This window comes from Cavia porcellus, unplaced genomic scaffold (assembly GCF_034190915.1).
Source record: "Cavia porcellus strain 051 isolate PalLab524CR breed Dunkin Hartley unplaced genomic scaffold, mCavPor4.1 scaffold_8, whole genome shotgun sequence".
In the NCBI taxonomy this organism is placed as follows: domain Eukaryota; kingdom Metazoa; phylum Chordata; class Mammalia; order Rodentia; family Caviidae; genus Cavia; species Cavia porcellus.
Genome location: NW_026947491.1, coordinates 76,152,787 through 76,172,018, shown reverse-complemented (window position 1 = coordinate 76,172,018; position 19,232 = coordinate 76,152,787). Strand labels below are relative to the sequence as shown.

At 32.6% G+C, this 19,232-nt stretch overlaps 1 protein-coding gene across 6 annotated transcripts in view; it reads right to left on the bottom strand.

Annotated features, from left to right (window-relative positions):
• Window positions 1–19,232, bottom strand: part of LOC100732229 (ALX homeobox protein 1) — a 233,469-nt gene that overhangs the window by 114,983 nt on the left and 99,254 nt on the right. For 5 of the 6 annotated variants that reach the window (XM_063255230.1, XM_063255233.1, XM_063255236.1 and 2 more), the window contains 5 exons: window positions 10,491–10,580; window positions 9,722–9,843; window positions 9,116–9,211; window positions 8,781–8,863; window positions 2,067–2,168 (listed from right to left, as the gene is read on the bottom strand). In XM_063255230.1, the coding sequence (XP_063111300.1) occupies window positions 2,067–2,168; window positions 8,781–8,863; window positions 9,116–9,211; window positions 9,722–9,843; window positions 10,491–10,580 (493 nt within the window). The remainder of the gene's footprint in view (window positions 1–2,066; window positions 2,169–8,780; window positions 8,864–9,115; window positions 9,212–9,721; window positions 9,844–10,490; window positions 10,581–19,232) is intronic. The other variant, XM_063255232.1, reaches the window with a different exon arrangement.

Sequence of the window (19,232 nt, the reverse complement as noted above, 5' to 3'; positions counted from 1 at the left end):
CTCTTTTCCTCTTAAGGAGGAAAAAAAGGTAAAAGTAAACATAATAATTTGGGGGAATTCCATATAGAACAGTTTTTGAAAAGTGTATTTCATTTTTAAAGTCTTCAAGTGACTGTCAGTAACTAGAAAACCTGGTATCCACGTGGATTTCATTCAGTGAAGTAAATGAAATGTCCATTACATTTGAAGTTGCAAAAGAATCAAACCAAAACAAGATGACAAAGCAAAACAGTAAAAAACATTTTCACATAGGGAAGAGAAAATAAAAACACTAAGTGTATGTAAAAATGTTCCATGTTCTCCAAGTCACTTTATCATGATTTTGAACTATTCTTAGCACATTTTAATTTAGTGCACAATTTAGTAACTGTGAACATACATATTGTATTATTCTAGAAGGTAACATAACTTCATAGTTCATAGAACATGGGAATACACAGTAGAACGTGTCAGTATAAAGTTCTGTCTAATTCTGAGATATTTACCTTACTATAAACACACACACACACACACACACACACAGTCAGTGAGCCAAATTTAAATCTGTTAACTGTTGAAATTCTCAGTTTTAGAAGATGTCTAAATTATTTCTTCACTAGCCATTTCTTTCTTAAGTGTTATTTAACAGGTAGCAAGTTCCTAATTAGCAGGTGATACCTGTCAAATTGTCACTTATATCAGCAGAAATTCTACTTTTCCTTTTAAAAACTGGAAGGATGAAGGTAAGATTGCAACAAGGAAAGACATTTTGATTAAAACTCAACCTTCACTATGCATTAATTCTAAAAAATATTAACTCATACACATTTTAAAATAATATTGAGATTTGACATGTTCAAGGAACACCAGGTTTTAAAATGTTATGTTATGGAAATTGTTAAATATTTAAAAAGTAGAATGGAAAACAAACCTTGGCATGCTCCCACCTATTGATCCAATAATTTCAATAATGTGGTGCACATATGCTTTATCTGTCTATATATGTGCTCATTGCTATGGACATTAAATAAAATTCTTGATTCCATGTATTCTATTCCTACATATTTTAGTAGCTTATTTTTATGAAAGAATAAATTCAATAGTTACTAAACTTTTCTTTAATTTGAAATAAACTAAAACAGAAAGGCAAATTAAAATGTATCTCTCTGCAATCATAAGATTTATTTAAAATTTACAGAGGATAAAATATTGACATTCCTAAATAGTTCATTTCCATTCAAGTATATTTGACTTTCTTCTTTCTATTAGAAGTTACTATGCGAAAGTATAGGTAAATCTTTAAAAATTTTAATAATACATAGAAAGGAAATGGCAAATTTATTTTAAGTTATGTTTGCCACAAAATAGCACTTATATTTTTCTATTTAATAATGAAAGTCTATAGCTTTGGAATGTAAAAATTTGAAATATTATCTGTCATCTAGATATATTAGTCCTTCACTATAAAAGTGAGTTGGGCAACCTTTAAATATTGTAAAAAATTTAAAATTCTAGAGTGTTACTTAGAGCATTTAATGCAACTTTTGCATATCCTATATATTACCAGCAAAGTACACCTATTGAAATATCATTTTAAAATGTGGCCATCATTTTAAAATTATATTCTACTAATATAAGCTAATATTATCTTTCACTGTGATATGTAAATAACATTTCTAATAGTGGTACTAAAGCATTATGAAACTTTCACAAAAATTTACAAACAATTTAAAATTTGCATAAGCATGAATACAAACACTAAATTCCACATAAATATATCAATACAATACAATTAGTATTTTAGCTCTAAGGGCTATATTTGCCCTTTATTCCTTTTTTTTTTTTAAAGACAGATTTTCACTATGTAATTGAGACTGGCCTTGAACTTACTATTTAGCCCAGGTGGGATTCAAACTCATGACAAGCCTGTCTCAGCTTCCATGTGTGCACTACCACCCTGGGGTCTATAGTCTGACTTTTCTTATATTTTTCATTTGTGCATTGTATGGGTTATTGAAGATTTAACGTGAATTTTGAATGCAATGTGTACAATCTTATCTTTTTTTGTATCCATTATTAAACCATACCTTCAGAGTGACCATTTCTTCTGGTATGTACATTCTTTGATGATTTTGTAAGAGAAACTTTATTTTCACTGTTTTTGAATAATGCTAGGCGTACAATAGGATCTAGATAAAAAGAGAAAGACAAAAGTGATGATCAGTTCTGGGTCATTCTTTTTTTGATCTTACCATATGTATCTTTTATGGTAGTATTAAGAATACACTTCTTTAGGGCTTTATGAAATTGATGATGTTATTTTATCACTATGTGCATATATTCTTGGTTGTAAGATTAAACATCTAGCCAATGCTTAGTATAAGGAAAGAGATATTAATAATATTTTTAAAAATATATGTGAATTATCTAGTTATGACCTTAATTTGTGAAGATATTTTTAACATTTATTATCTTAGCTCCTTTCTTAAATTAATAATATTTTATGGAATTGGCAAAATTTCAGTAAATGCATAAGGAGTTGGAAGGTATTACACGAGAAACTGTATAACTGCTTTTTCTCCTCTAGAATATGAAAATACAGGAGACGGAAACAAGAAAGTTCATGGGATGAGAGCAAATAGAAAAAGATTACTTTCAATCACTTATTACACAAAATAATAGCTTTTCTTCTTCCCAAATGTATTGTGACAAAGATGAATAAATTATCTATAATTTTTAAAGCCAGAAGTATCTAAATCTATTGCCTTGACAAATAAGATGACTGTGAATAATGGGCACTTTAATTTCTTATTGGTAATAAATTTCTGCACAAAACATGAAATTGGGATTTGGTATTGCTGCATTTTGCTCAAGAACTAAAAGAAAAGAAGGTAATGATTTAAGTACGGGGGAAGGAATAAAAAGAGGAGAACTATGCATTAACAGTGTAACATAAAAGCACAACTCAGAGGAGTATAGGTTTTCTTAGTATCTTATGGCATCTAGCAAAAAGGAAGAGAATTTAGGAATCTTTGATGAATATCTAGTGTAATAGAATTGAATATGCTAAACAGAATAATTGTTTAAGTTATAATTAGCAATTACATATTTTAATTAGATGCAAGTGTATCATACTTTTTAAAGAACATAGAGAAACAAAATGAGTAGCAGTTGCAGTTCCAGAATTAGAAAGCTAATAATTTATTCTTTCAACATATGATTTACATGTCTCACAGATATTAAACCTCTCAAGATTAGGAAAAATACAAGTCAATATTTGGATACATGCATATGTATATGTAATGTAAGGTGGTACAATAGTTAAATGTTTCTATGTTAATTCAATATGAACTATCAATAAAAATTAAACTTGTTATACATATTTCATAAAGTATTATATAATCATCTAAAACATTTACTGGAAATACTGGTATATCCAAAATTGGAATTATTTCATCGCAAAAGACAAATTTCCATGGGATTACAATCTGCGGTATGTCACAATCTGCTGCAATACCTTACAACCATCCTGCTGCTCCTTTTCTGTTCTGGCTGTTATATTGCAGCTGTGAATTTTCTGAGCAATAACAAAACAATTGTACAGAACCCACTTTGGTTCTTGTTCTTATTTTATCATTTGTATGAGTTTGAACAAAGTACTTTCCCTCTTTGCCATTACCTCTGTCCATCAGACATTACACTGACCTTAAAGTATTATGGGGAATTTAAAAATAATGTGCAAAGCATCCAATCTCTTGCCCATATAAGTGTTTCCATTTAACAAATAGATTCTAATAGACATATAATTACATGATAAACAAGGTTAATATTTCCAATTTATTATATTTTTGCACAATGCATCTTTTTATAAGAAGAGATATATAAAAAATAGATGAATCTATAGTTGCATTGCTTTTTAATCAATATACCATACAGAAATAAATCTAGGGATATATATTCTTTGGCATTTTTTTGGCAAATAGTCACCTCTCAATGACTTGTTTTCTTAACATATAAAGTGGATGAAAATACTACTTTGCTCATACAATCAAGATCAAACAATTTAATATATATAAAATATTTACAAGACTTGTCCAGCTCAACTTATTCAACAACATAATTTTATTCCTCAAGAGCTCATAAATATCACTATATTATAAATATCCTTTATTCATTCTGATTGCATCACCTTAAATCGATTTAAAACAATTCAAATAGCAAAGGGATAATGGTAAGAAGAAATAATCACAATAATTTAAGATGTGGGGAAAACTCACTTCATTTCGCTAATTCCTAGAAATAACACTGTGAATAGGACAGAATTATTGTACTCAAAACCAAAACAAAAATTATCAAGAAAGCTAGGAGATCAGGGTGTTTTAGAGCACAGTTATGACACAGTTTTAACACATTGTAAGGTCAATTTTGTACACTAAGTTTACTCCTCTGTGTTCATCAACAGAGGTTCATGGTATCTTTTTCTGTTTTTTTTTTTTTTTAAACCTTTTTATTTTTTAGTGCAGCTTGTTCAGTGTCAGGAATAGCTTTTAAAAACACTTTTACAAAGTATTTCACGAACTCTCTAAGTAAGTAAACCAAGTTCCTGTTACATACCTCAGCTGTATGTGACACTTTATATACATCATCTCATTTAAGTAACAATGTTTGTGATAGGCAGCATTTTATCATGCTTATAATTCTTTTCAGCTTCTAAAATGTGAATTTTATTTCACTTTTATTTTCAGTTTTTTTATATATAAAAATTTGGCATTACCTATTTTTGTATGTTACTATTTTAAAAGGCACATTATTAACTCATTTAAATTCCCCAAGAAACAGAGAATTAAGAAACTACAGTCACATACATACAAACTGTCAAATACGTATTAGTAATGTTTATTTAATTTGTTGTTCGATCAGTTCACAGTTATTCATAGAATGTCTATCTAATGTTCTTTTATTTCTTTACTCATGATATTTTAAATGTTGTATGCATAAGTGTGATAAATGTCAGAAAGCCATATTATATTTGTATACTTTGTCCTTAGTAATTAAACTTTTTACCAGCCCCTCTGCACCAAAATTTCTCCACTCTGACCTCATCCTCTCTGAGAACTGCTCCATAGCAAAACCACGCACCACCCTTTGCCTCATCCAGCTCATCTCAGCCTTGCTACCAAGACTGGTCACTACCCCTGGGTTATTGACCTTGCATGTTTTCAATAAAACTGCAACTCTCACTTTACACATGCTATTCTCCCCTGCATTACTGAATTCTAGATTTTCCTTCGTTTCAGCTAAATCCCAAATGCAGTTAACTAAATTCTTAAATTACTGTCATACACAAGGGAACAGTAAAAACAAACAAACAAACAACCCACAAAAACAAGACCAGTCATTATTGGTTCAAGCTTATGTCAATCATGAGGGGAAAAGCAATTACTTGCTTACTGCGAAAAACAACAACCGTAATCCAAACATAAACTGAGTAACTCATGATAACTCCTAACAATTTTAGACTTCATCCTGTGGCTTCCAATAATTCCTCTTCCCTCCCTTCTCCTTCTTCTCCCCCTCTCTTACGTAGATGGCTTCCCGATGCTAACAGAAGTCATCAAGAGTCCCCAATAATCCTGTATACTCCCTCATTTCCTTGTTTATTGTTTAACTCCTTCAGCAATATTCTTCCTTTCTCTTTCTGTAACTGCTCCCATCCCATCGTATCCTTTTCTCGTAAATTAATTGAACACCACTTTTCTGTCTTATTTGCATTTTAATCTTATACAAAATATCGTTCATTTATACTCTTGGATTAATAAAAATAAAAGATACACATGTAAAGAAACAAATTATTCAACGTTTGATACTGAGCAACTTATCCTAAGTTTTGCTTATAGCAATTTGAATCTGAAAGAAAGCTTCCACACTCTGCATCTGAAAGCCACTGCTTTGTCAGAATGTAAGACACAGTTTGCTCCTTTTGATTAAGTTCTGTTCTCTGACATTCTTCCCCCGACTTCCCTGCTGACCCAAGCCCAGCCGGCTGCTGTCAGCAGTTTTATGGACAATACTGTCCTCTGGTGGTGGGAAAATTTCGAGCTGGCAACTTGGCCAGATAAAAATGTACACAAAGTACATTTTACTGGTTTACTAATGACTTGAAACTCACTAGTAAATGTTTCAACTGAATCTAAATATTTAAAACTTAAGTTTACCAAATCAGTGAATAAAAATTTAAAATAATGCCTATTGTTTTATTCAGGTAAAGTAATGGCATAGCACATGCTGAATGAATTGTAAAATTACTAAAAAGGTAGAGGAAAATGTTTGTTTCTCCAAAAAGAAAACTCCAGGTCCAGAGTCTTACAGACAAAATGATGTAAGTGCTATACCATTGTCCTAATAAGTGAATGTGATGTGATATATCATCGACCTAATAAATAAATGTGATATGATAACTGGAAAGGATTCCTTTGATTTTCTTTCTTTCTTTCTTTCTTTTTTTTTTTTTACTTTACTTTTTCCTTAAAATTTCTGATTTGTTTATATGTTGTGAATCAAGAGTAAAGTAAACATCAAGGTGAGCATAAAAGTCATGATTAAACTTCAGACCGAAGTATTCACAATTGAAATTTGTTCTATTAATCTAATGTTATTTTGATAAAACAACAGTGAAACAGAAATTCAAAATCTTACAATAATGACAAAACAATCTGGATTACAATTATATAACTAAAACTATTCAGTGACCATTTAGAATTTTTATCGAACAGGGCATACTTAACGACCACTGTTTTAAAATTAGAAACAACTGTTGAGTGGGATTACTGGCTGTTCCTTTTTATTTGTTACCCTAACATGCCCCCTTGTGACTGATAAAAAGCTTACTTTATGCCTGATTTTATCTCAGTGAAGCTATGATTATCTATATGTAAGCATAAATTGCTTACTAAACCATTTGCTAAAACATATTTACTATACAGAAGTATCAAAAAACAACCAACATTATATAAGCCTTTAGTTACAAGAATTAACAAGAAAGATTTATATATTTATGAAGTCAATTTCATATGGTAAGTTTGAAAAGATAAACTTTTCTTTATTTCTAACTATAGGAGATCACTATAAAGATGATAAAGATGTTTCCTTAAAGTAATATAGAAAAAATATGAATGAAGTTGGACACAATTATTGGTTGAACATTGGCTGAATCAGTTCTTAATTGCTATTTTGACAATGAACTTACCCCGGGAGCTTCAGAAAGTTTTACCATTTTCAAAACAAAGTATGTTTTTTGGAAACTTCACAAGATGGGTAGAAACATACACTGAAACAGTGAAGGAGTTTATCAAATTACCCTGTCTTCCTGGTCTAGATTTTACATCCTCACAGTTAAGTTTCTTGCTGGGAGGGATTGGAGTTAAATTTCACTGTGATAACCTCACAGAACCTTTGGTTTCCAGGATCCTGGGTGATGCAATAGAACTTTACAAGGCAAGACTGCAGGAGGCAAACATTTATTTATTTAGTTATTTAGTGCTGGGAATCAAACTCAGGACCTTGTGCTTGCCAGGCAGGTGCTGAGCCACTGAGCTATAGTCCTGACTGACAAAGATAAATTTAAAAGGACAATATCTATTTGTAGTTTCTTTAAGAATGGTTAAGATTTCAATATTTGCAATCTGAGAAATTCTTAGTAAACAAAAACAATTGTATTTACTCACAAAGACGTAAGTATAACCTAAGGTGTCACTAGCATCAAGAAGAGAAAGTTGTACAGTTTTCAAATAATACTGACTTCCTAGAAACTTAGCAATGGCTACGCAGGCATGCACTGCCAGGTACCAGTTATTCCTTGGAAATCAAAGTCTTTTGGTTACCTTTATTTCTATTTATAAGATAAAATAAGCATAAAATTTTTCAGTAGAATGAAATTCTACTACATTACTAATTTAAATAATAAATAGAAAAATCATTAAGGATAAAAATAATTTTTGAATATTATTTGTATACTTATATGAAGTATAATTCCAGAGTAAATCCAGCTTTATTCTGTGATAAAACTGCAGTTTTTTATAATGTCCTAAGACTTACGTTGAGTCTAAGAGTTCATGACTTTATAAAATGGAGAAGAGGAAAGTACGTAATATGTAAGCAATTTCAAATGGCTTTAGATAAAAAGATATAGAATGATAATTTGCTATTTCTTTCCCACATATTCTTAAACTCTTCCACATATTAAGTAACTATTTAAAATAATTAATTCTCCAAAGAAAATTCAAAGAGTAGCTTAGCAAAGAAGATAGAAGAAAAGACCCCTATGTTTCCTAAGTTCTTCAGAATCATAAAACACATGAATTATTATTGTTTTCCAATGTATCAAGTTGTGAAATACTCTTAGCTAAAATCTACGAGAGTGATATATGTACAATTTATTGAATAATCAAACAATTTAAAATCATGCAAAGGAATAAGCACATGTATGAAGCAGGTCTTCTTTTGAATCAACATTCTCCAAAATGAATCAGTTTAGAAAGAAATGAAATGATAATTCTTACTGCACAACAGAATAAACACCAGCAAACTGTACAAAAATAGAGGAAAAATAACAGAGAATATTTGAGTGTAATAAACATAGTAATAGCATAATTTTCTCAACTTTACTTTTTCCATCATTATCTTAAATATTCATCTGTGCATTCATTTCTGTCCTTACTAAATATAATTTAGAAAATATACTTTAAAAGAATTCATTTTTAATATGACAAAAAGTTACTAGTCAAAGACCCTTAATTACTCACCTAAATTTTTCTTTAATTTCTTTGATTTCATTTTATGTGCCCTCTTTAGCATTTGCTGAGCAGTAGAAATATCCTTAAAACCCCTATGAAAAGATAAATTTAATAAGGCAAAAAATGCAGACGACATTTAGTTATGTATACATATATAAATATATATGTGAATTATATCACATCAAAATTAATTTTATTCAATTCATGAAACTTGCAATTTAAGTAGATGGTTAGTTTCTTAGAAATCAAAAGAAAAGCACTCTTGAATCCTGAAAAATATATGCCTTGGATATTTGTAAGTCTTTGAATTTCTTATAATTTTTAGGGTAAAACAGACCACATACCATTCTTCTGAAATTTTTTCTTCTTTTTCAGATTGTAGTAAACTCTTTCTACTGGTTTTTGATTCAGGTGTCCAGGATAATGTTCTATTTTCTGATCTGGCAACGGAAATACATGACTTTTAAATGAATCAGCACACGTATATCAGCACTATTTAAAGCTAAAAGCTGCTTAGGTTGTTGCAAACTTGGAAACAAAATCCATTTAAGTTGGAGGAAAACTTTATCTTGAAAAGTAATAAAAGTCTGTCATTAATTTAAAATGTTTACATTTCAATTACTTAAAGCATATTTCAATCCTTTTGCAAAAGTAATGCGACACTGGGAATTTTGTTCCAGTCGTTATCTCTACCTATAAAGCCATAAATATCCACTTGCTTACAACAGTTAATTACAATATTTCACCATCACATAAGTTTTGCCATTGTTTTGATGCACCTTGCATACTTTTCTCACTGTAAAATCTCAAAGGCATGATTTTAAACATTAAACATTGTTGCATCTTCAAAACAAGTAAATTCACACTTGTTTTTCTTAATTGTACTACTTGTGGGAGGAATATCATATTTGTGTCATTCACAGGCTGATGCCCTAAGTCTGTTAGCTTACCTGCTATTTAAATGTGTGTGTACTGATGAGAACAAATTTTCTTTTTCATTACACATCCATGCTTGAGCTCGATGGTTTGGTAAATTAAGTGAAGTATCATCATATTTTAAGGTTCCAAGCATCTTTTTCAAAAAAATATAAATATGCATTAAGTTAGAGTATGCTAGCATTTATGTTTTTATGTACATATTACTATGTAGCCTCATTAAAAATTAAACATTTTAATCAATTAAAAGTTCTGGAATAAACACATATCTTTCATTACAATGGTGGAGAACACACATTTTGGAATAGCTCACAACACTATATACAAAAATGATTAACTGCAAAGATCTTAAAAATCTTGGAAAACAAAAACTTCAAAGATTATCAAATAAATAACAGAGATTGCAGTCCATTGACCTCTGACTGAGAATCTTCAGCTGTTGCCCTCTAATAGCATATTTTTGTATTTTTAAACTGCTGTCAACTAGTGAGGGTAGTCCACTGCCAGATATGCAGCTGAAGCATATCATTTTCTTTCTTTTTTTTTCTTTGCTACTGTGAAATAAAGTGTTGAAAGAAATCCAAAATAAAAAAAAAAAAATTAGGAACAAATGAAAGAAAAGTTACATGAAATATTACATCTGGGAAGGAGGAGGAAGTCAAAGGATTCTAAAAGTAATTATGTTTTTCAAGTCAATAAATTGTATTATTAATCACTGCGGCATAGCATAACCCTAAGAAACGAGCAAAGATGGAGCTCTCAGAAGTTTCCATGACATGTTACCTTTGGCCGGTGCAGCTGGTTGGAGAGCAGCAGTGTTTGTGAAGGGAAGCGAGTGGAATCTAAAGTTAGCCATTCTCTTTCTAATGCAGCCTGTACAAATAATAACATTCAAATGTACAAAACTTAGCTTGGGTAACTTTTAGACAGTTTCCTTTAAATTGTCTTATTCACTACCAATGCAGACAAAGCATAACAAAATTTTCATGTACAGGAAATTTGCTACTTGCTAGTGGAAGAGGATCTGCATCTGTGCAAGGCAAACACACTGAAAAGTGGGAGACGAATTTCATACCCAGACTTTGGATAAAGTGAAAACTTGAGTGCTGAGTGCTCTAAAAAATGAGGTACAGATTGTCCTATGTGTGGAACCATTTGTTTATAACCATGACTTTGAGCCGAATCTAGGTGTAATCAAAGGAAATCATCCTTTGACCCCTCACATGCAAATTATCATATCTTTCTACCAAACATTATTATTGAAAATTCATGCTAGTATCAGATTTTCTTTGAGCACTGTACATATTTTAGCCCTTGCTTATGTTTTCTGCAAAATTCAGAAATCCTCTGTATGAATGGGAAGAAAATCACTATTCTATATTTCAATTGTTTGAATGAAAAATAATAAATTTATACGTCTTAAATTTGAATTTTTAAAAATTTCCTTTCCACTAGGAAACATTTTTGTTTCATTTATAAAATTTCCAAGTTTATTTTATTCTTTGACAGTGAAAATATACTAATTATAATAGTGTTATATATTTAAAATTCAGTTATCTGACCTGAGTAAAATGGCATATGCCTACAACCCTAGAACTCTCAGAGGCCTGAAGCAGGAAGATTGTAAGTAAAGCCCAGCTTGGCCAATTTAATAAGTTAGTGGGAATCTATTTCAAAAAAAAATTAAAATGGGATAGGGATATGGCTTATAGTGGAGACCCTGAATTCAATCTCTAGTATTGGGGAAAAAAGGTGTAATTATATGATATTTGTTTAATTGCAGTATGTGATATAACTTACAGTAAACTTTGTGGTTCTACAGGGTTTTTTATCTTTATAAAAATGAGATGTTCAGAGAAGTGACTAATTCATTTTTTAAAAGAATTATAAAGTAGATAAATGTATTTTTACTTTAAAACTAGAATGAAATATATTTTGAGGCAATACAAAGTTTCTGCAGTATATGTACATAGTTGCAATGTCTTGGCTGCTTTTGAAAATGCCTGGGAAAGATACAAGTAAGACATTCTGACTACTACCAAGTAGTGCAATGAAAGACATTTACCCAGGGCACTCAGTCTTAGGAAATCCCATCAAGTTAGTGTTATTGGAATATCATGCCACTAAGGTACCTTTACACAACTGCTAAGTATTCTGTCAGATTCTTCAAGGCCGAGATTATTATATCTGTGCTACGGACATATCTGGTGAAATATTGCTGTTTATCAGGCAGGAAAAATGAGTTCAGAAGACCTATTGTATAACATGGCAGCTCTAGTTCATAACTGTATTATATTCTTGAAATTTGCCAAGAGTAGTTCTAAGCATTGTTATCTCAAAACATGAATAAGAGTTGATGTACCATATATGATAATAAGCTTGATTTATCCATTCCAAATTGCATATTTCAAACAATCATGTTGTACATAATAAGCAGTTTTGTCAGTTAAAAAACTTAATATGTCAGTAGTTCTAGATGGAATATTACTGAAAAGAGAGAGAGAGAAGCAGCTCTCTCATGAGGTCCATTAGTGTTTCTCCTAATTATTACAGAGAAATACGAAGTTTAAAAATGGCTATGCAGGGAGGGAAAGAACCAGGCCTCACCATGAGGTGACCCTCCCTCCTGAAAACTGTGCCATGTGCAGGCCGCTGCCAGAGTGGGGACAGCCAGATCCAAGCCTTTCTCCATGAGTCAGCACCACTCATGGACTGCAGAGGGAGAGAACCAGGCCTCACCAGGAAGTGATCCCTTCCTGGACGCCATGGTTTTGTTGAGTTGGGTTTATTCTCTTTTGTTTTGATTATCTGATGGCATGAACAGCTATTTACAATATAGCAAGACATATTATAGTAGCCATTTTGGATTTACTTTTGGCTTGTTTGCAAGTCCTTTGTTGCATTCATTGTTCTAATTTATTGTTTCCATTCTATTCTGTTCTGTTTGATATTTACTATGTCTAAAGGTATCTGCAGCTATTTTGAAGACAACAAAAGGCATTATGGTAACTATTGTTGATTTCATAAAGTTTTGAAGTACTTTATCATTTTTACTGGTTTATTTTGATTGGCTTTATCCTGTTTTATTTTCCTTGGTTTTATCCTCTTTAAAATTAAAAAAAAAAACAAAAAAACAAAGAAACAGCTGTGTAGAAACAGTGGCTATAGTTCAGGGGTGGGGCACTACAGTAAAGGGAAGGAAGAGATGTCAGATTTTTAAATGAAAGAGTTGAGATAGAGGGCACTTGCTTTGATTCTTATGGAAAAGTCAATTTAAAAAACGTTATATTTTTATGTAGGATATATTTAAGCTGCTCTGTTAACTGCTTCTTAAATCATGCCAGGAATTCAGCAAACTCCCATTGACTTATATGACAAAATGGTCTTTTTTGTTTATAATGGGTAATGCACACATTTGATGAGGGATGGGTTAAAAAAAAGAATTGCTATTTGATACAAAATGACAACAAGATTCAGGACTCAGAATTCTAAATTGTTTTGAATGACAAAGAAAAATGCAGATCCTCTGGGGAGGATCAAGGGCCACCACACATCAGCTATGATCAGATTAGTATTCTCACTCCGATGCAAAGCGCTACAGTGAACAGAAGCTGTGAAAGACAGAGCAACACAAAAGGCAGTGGACAGCCAGGGACCATGGTGGTCGGCAAGGAGCCCGACTTTTACTGATTTTCATATGGACAATTACTGCTTCCCCCACTCAAAACACTGCCAAACCATTTCATTTTTCTGTTCCCTGAAAATGTAGCCATTTTCTCTTGTAGCAGGACAAGGTCTCCGACAGAACAGTGACCTCTTTGTCTTATCAGACAGATGTGAAAGGACTGTTTTTACCTGAAAAGCCTACATATATTCTGGAAAAAACGCTTTTTAAAAAAGTGATATTTAAAAGTACAGAACACTTGGAAAAGGCTTTTTATTATTTGACTGTAAGGTCATGTATTTTCTATAGGATGCCAGAGTAATTTGTTAATGATTCTTTGTATTTCTAGAAGTACAAAAAAATGAGACTTAATAGAAAGTGCTAAAGGTGCTTTTAGTAATTATAGTCATAACCAAAATATATTACCAACATTGATTCATATGAATAAAAATTTATTAATATCAAGAATATTTGGCATTACCTGGTACAGTGAGGGAAATAAACTTTCAAAATATTAGGAGAAAGTGGCCAAAGTTATAAACATAACACTGTTTTTAGAATGTATATTTGTAAGTTATGCACAGCACTGCATATTTATATGAATTTTAGTTATTTCTAAGAAAGGCTTCATTTGGATATTCTTTAGCTCTGAAGTCATCCTGGTACTAGAAAACTACTACTATATTTGCTTATACGTTGAAAATAAACTTAGATACATTTGTAACTGTATGTTGGTGGCTAAACATTAGATACACATCATTAGATATACGAACATTTGGCTTTTGACCACAGAAAAAATTATTCTGCTATAATTCAACTTTGAGAAACTAAAAAACAAGACTATTAGAAAACAGATACTAATATGCCTACATGCAAAATTTTTCATGATATCTAATACTGCTCATGTAGATCACTGTGCTATGTCAGACTACATACATGTTATTATACATATTTACTGTCTAAATATAAATATTTTATGAAAAAGTAGCAAGAATTCTCTCCTGTGATTGAGATCTAGGTTTGCTAAAATTGTTGCTCAAATTATTTTCTAAACAGTACAATTTAATGTGGGTTCAAGAATCAAGAAAACATCCTATTCATCACCATTTCAGAGGTTCATTATATTTGTAAAAGATACTTAATGACTGGAGACAATTCTCCTTGGGTCTTCCACATTTGCAGATTCTGTGAATAGATATTTTTCCTATCTCTTCAAGAGCATTTGCACAGCTATTAGCCTGAGAAGACAGAAAAATATTTCCCTTCATCACAAAGGGCACTGTCCAACAAGACTCACTGGGTACAGACAGAGGCATGGATTCAATGGATGACACTTGGACAAGGCTCACAGTGGAGCATGGAACTAAGGTTTCTGAATGTGATCTTATAAACCAATTCAGTGTGCAAAACTGTGAGTTAGGGCTAGGGTTAGGGTTAGGGTTAGGGTTAGGGTTAGGGTTAGGGTTAGGGTTAGGGCTAGTCACGTTTTTGGGACCAGCTAGGTAAATGCACAGTGGTCTGTCATCTTCAGAGTTGCAATGGTTGACACACTGTGTCAACATGAAAAGGTTAGAAGTTTAATGGAGCTACTCAGCAGGGCCGAGGGTCTTCACATTATAAAAATCCTCATTCTGTGCAAGAGCAGGGCACAGAGATGGTGCGAATGCTGCACCCGCAGCAGGGGGCTGGTAGCCTGCTTGCTATAAAGTCAAGAAAAGAGGCTTGCTCTCCCCTCTGCATTTTTCTCTTGCAGCTTTTGCATTGTTGCTCCTGTGCATTCCACCCTCCTTAGACCAGCAGGTTCCAGACTGAAACCTCCACAAACTACGAGCTAAATAAATTTCTCCTTCCTTAATTTTGAGTCACATATTTTGTCTCAGCAATGAAAGAAAAGTAGCTCAGATAATAGTCAAGGAGAAACTTTCAGCTCTTTACAACTATGAAAGGTGCTCCCACATCTATTTCACACAAGACTCAGGTCTCTATGGCTATTTTTAGTCAATGAGAACCTCTGACAATGAGGTACATCCTTTCTTAGGCACATCCTTTGTGGTTCTGAATTCATGGTGTTTCTGACACAGCAACCAAGTGCATTGATTCTGAAAACAGTCATTAACCTCCTATTAGACTTTTTGGAAATTCAATCAGTATCCCTTAGAGGCACTGTGACTCTCTGGTCTGATACTGAGTTCTGGATGCAATAGCTGGCCAGGTAGGAAGGTCTTTAACAGCTTCCCTTGTCAAAAGGAAAGGGTATATTAAAAATTGGAGCTATTCTGGCCTCAGTGATAGGTCAGTTTTTATGAAAGATTGTCAGGTATCCTACTTGGGAAAACTTTGTCTCAACTACAGTCCCTGAATCAAAACTGTTTGATTTCAAGGGAACTCAACTAACCCACCATGCCCTGAGCTCTTGCAACTGGTTTAGAGATGGTTCAACTCAGTGCAAATGCCTTAGCTTAAGAATAAGTAATAATAATACCCCAGTTGGACCTATAAATAACAAATCATAGGTGTTTAAAGAACTGCCTGAGTACATTAAAAATATAACTGGAGTCAAATCATTGATTGGGTTTGACTTTTTTTTCTGAAGCAGATGTTATTAATGTGTGACAGATTTGTGATCATAAAAATATACTTGTAGTGGTGGAGTTCCTATGTGGTCAGTCTTTCCTGTTGCCTGCTAAATACGGACTACAGTGTAACTTCAATCCTTTATATCTATTGATCCCTTTCAGTTAGCAATCAGGTAATTGGTCATCCAGCTGTGGTCCTTGAAATTAGTTTGTACAGTTTCTTAGGTCCTGGACCCTTTGAATGTTAGAATTACATACTTTTTAATTATAAAACTATTTAAAGTGAGCTGGCAGTCAGGCTCTACCCCTTTTACTTCATCTACATACCTTGGCAAGGCAATATAATCAGGGAATGTGGCTCCCCACAAAGGCTATTCACTTTCAATATAATGATCAATAAAAATGAATAGAAAATAATCTATTCCAGTTTTGACAACTTGAGATTCTATCTGGACCATTCCTGGACATGGTGAGTATTTCTTTTCTCTAAAAGTAAGCACAAGTCAGCATGATTGATACATCCTAAGGGGATAGCCTGCCTAAAAGTAAAACTAGAATTTTCAAATTAATCTTCGTTAAGTTTTATAATGACACAAAAATACCTTGTTCCTGAATGTTCTACATGGAAAAATCTATGTATAAAAAAAAAAAAAAACAAGAAAAAGATGAGTTTGTAGAGTTTGTATGTGAGACTGTTTAATTTTTAGGAAATAGAGAATAATAGCATAATGCCTTTGAAAAACATGTCTTAAATCCAGTTAGGTACAAAAGGGAAAGGAAAATTAATGATCTTTTGATCATCAAACTATCCTTTCAGTCTTCTCCTACAAGAAATGCCCTGTGGGCTTATCCAAATTGGTGCATGCACCATAAATTTAAAAGAATGTTAGGTTTTCTGCCCTTTTCCAAGAGTCTCTGGTACAATTTGATCATCATTTATATAAAAAAACTTTATTAAAAAATCTGTTAACACATTTAGAGATGGTTCTAGTTACTACATCTCCTATGTAAAAATACTTGTGAATATATCCCCATCACCATTCTCAGTCATATATCTTCAAGTATTTAAGAAAACACCACTATGGTCCTTGAAAACAATCATGTCAGCTTTAGCAATTGGATGAGAGTCTACTGGATAGCAGAATTTTCTTATACGGATTCTTTGGGAAGAAGAAGGGCTTTGCGTAATTGCTACATCTAGATTAAAATCTCAAACTGAGTTAGAAGTTTAATGCAGAAATTTGAAGAGGAAACCTGAACTGTTGATGATAATCTTAATTGTATCTATTGTTAGGCAAATGTACTGGATTTTGTCACAAACTCTTTCAAATAGATTACTCAGTGGCCATGGAGATTTTTGAGAAAACTTACCTTGAATAAACCAGGGAAAGTCTGCTGAGAGACAGTTCTGTAAAGGTCTTAAATTAGCTTTATATTGCTGTCACAAAGGGAAAATTTTGGCTCACAGTTTAAGAGGTTTTAGTCCATGGTCACTTGATCCCACTGTTTCTGTGCTGTGATGAGGTAAAACACCACTGCAGAGAGCACGTGACGGGTACAAAGTAGCTCACCTCATGGCAGCCAGGAGCCAGAGAAATAGGGGAAAATCCAGAGCAAAAGGAATTCAGCACAAAACATACCCTTTAAAGCTATTCCCTTGGTGACCTGCTTCATCCAATTAAAACCTACATTCCAACCACTCTGTGAACTCATGAAATAAGTGTCTCTGTCATTTCCCCAAAGGCCCATCTTTGAACACTGTACCACTGGGAACCAAACCTTTAACATGTCTTCATGAGCTCACAGTGAAAGGCAGTGCACTTTTAGGAGGGAGGCCCTGGTTGGAGGAGGTGGTCACTAGGGATGGGACCTGGAAAGGTATATTCTTGTTCCTAGTTCCTTTCTCTCTGCTTCCTAACTGCTAAGGGTCTAGCAGCTTTCCTTTGTCAGGGCCTTCAATCATGATGTTTCTGTTTTAGGGATAGTCAGCCATGCACTGAACTCACTGAAACCATGAGCCAAAAATAAACCTCACTTTATGTCATAGGTTTCAGGTATTTTATCCCAGTGACAAACAAATAAACAAACCATAACACAAAGTCTCTATCATTTCTGTCTATTGTTTATGACACAGCTTTTGTTATAGGGTATCTTTTTAAATTGTCCAAAATTGCTAAAACAGACTTAGAAAAAAAGGATTTCTCTTTAGGAAAGAAGATAAAAGTTGTTTGCTGTCCAATATACTAAACGATAACATCTTCCTCAGGAGCATAATTGAGCAGGGTTTCTACCAGCCCTTTATAAGACATGGGGTTTCCTAAGCTAAGATGTAATAGAAGAAAATTCCTCAGATTCCATCTTATAGAATTTTGGTGCTAAAGAAAATTGATTAAAATGCAAACAAATAATTTTTATTTTTATTTAGTAATAAATACTTTTGAAGAGTAATACATAGTTTGTCTGTGGCCTGCCAATCCTATTTCTTCTACCAACACCTATGAATGTTTGGTAGATTTCAATGTAGAATAAAATTTCAGATGCCTCAGTTCTCGTCATTTGATGAATTGTAATAAACTATACTTAATAAAATAAAAACAAAGCCAGGCATGGTGGTGCATGCCAGTAATATCAGCTCTTGGGAGGCTGAGGTAGGAGCCTCAGCAACTTGGTAACTTGCTTTAAAATTTAAAAATATTAAAGAGCATTGGTGATGTAGCACAGTGCAAAGAGCCTGGGTTCAATTCCCAGTACTACCAAAAAAAAAAAAAAAAACCCTCAAACAAAAGGGTCCTTGTCTTTACCTTTGGGTAACTACTAATTGAGGTGTCACATAAATGTAAGGAAAAATTTCTTGGCAGGAGCAGACTGCTGTAGGCTTGTGATTCTAGTTAATTCAGCAATACAGTTTTACATCTGTCATATAGAAAATGTAATTGCAAGTACTGAAAATATTTTTGATGCTTCTGTACTTGTAGTTATGTTATTTCTGCCTATGTAGTTATCCTGGCAGCAACAGTATGGTGCCTGCCATACTGTACGCATTAAGTAGCTGAATGCTGAAAGACAATAGGTTTGAACAGATTGCATATGATTGCATCACAAATATATATTAAAAATCTAGAAGATAACCCAAAAGGCAATTATTTTTATTGCCTAAGTAAATGAAATAAATCCTATTCTTGATAGGTCTTATACATAGGAACATCTGAGAGAAATAAAAAATGCACATTCTAGCATTTGATTTTGTTATCTGAAGACATAAAATGATTTTTTTTTTTTTTGTCT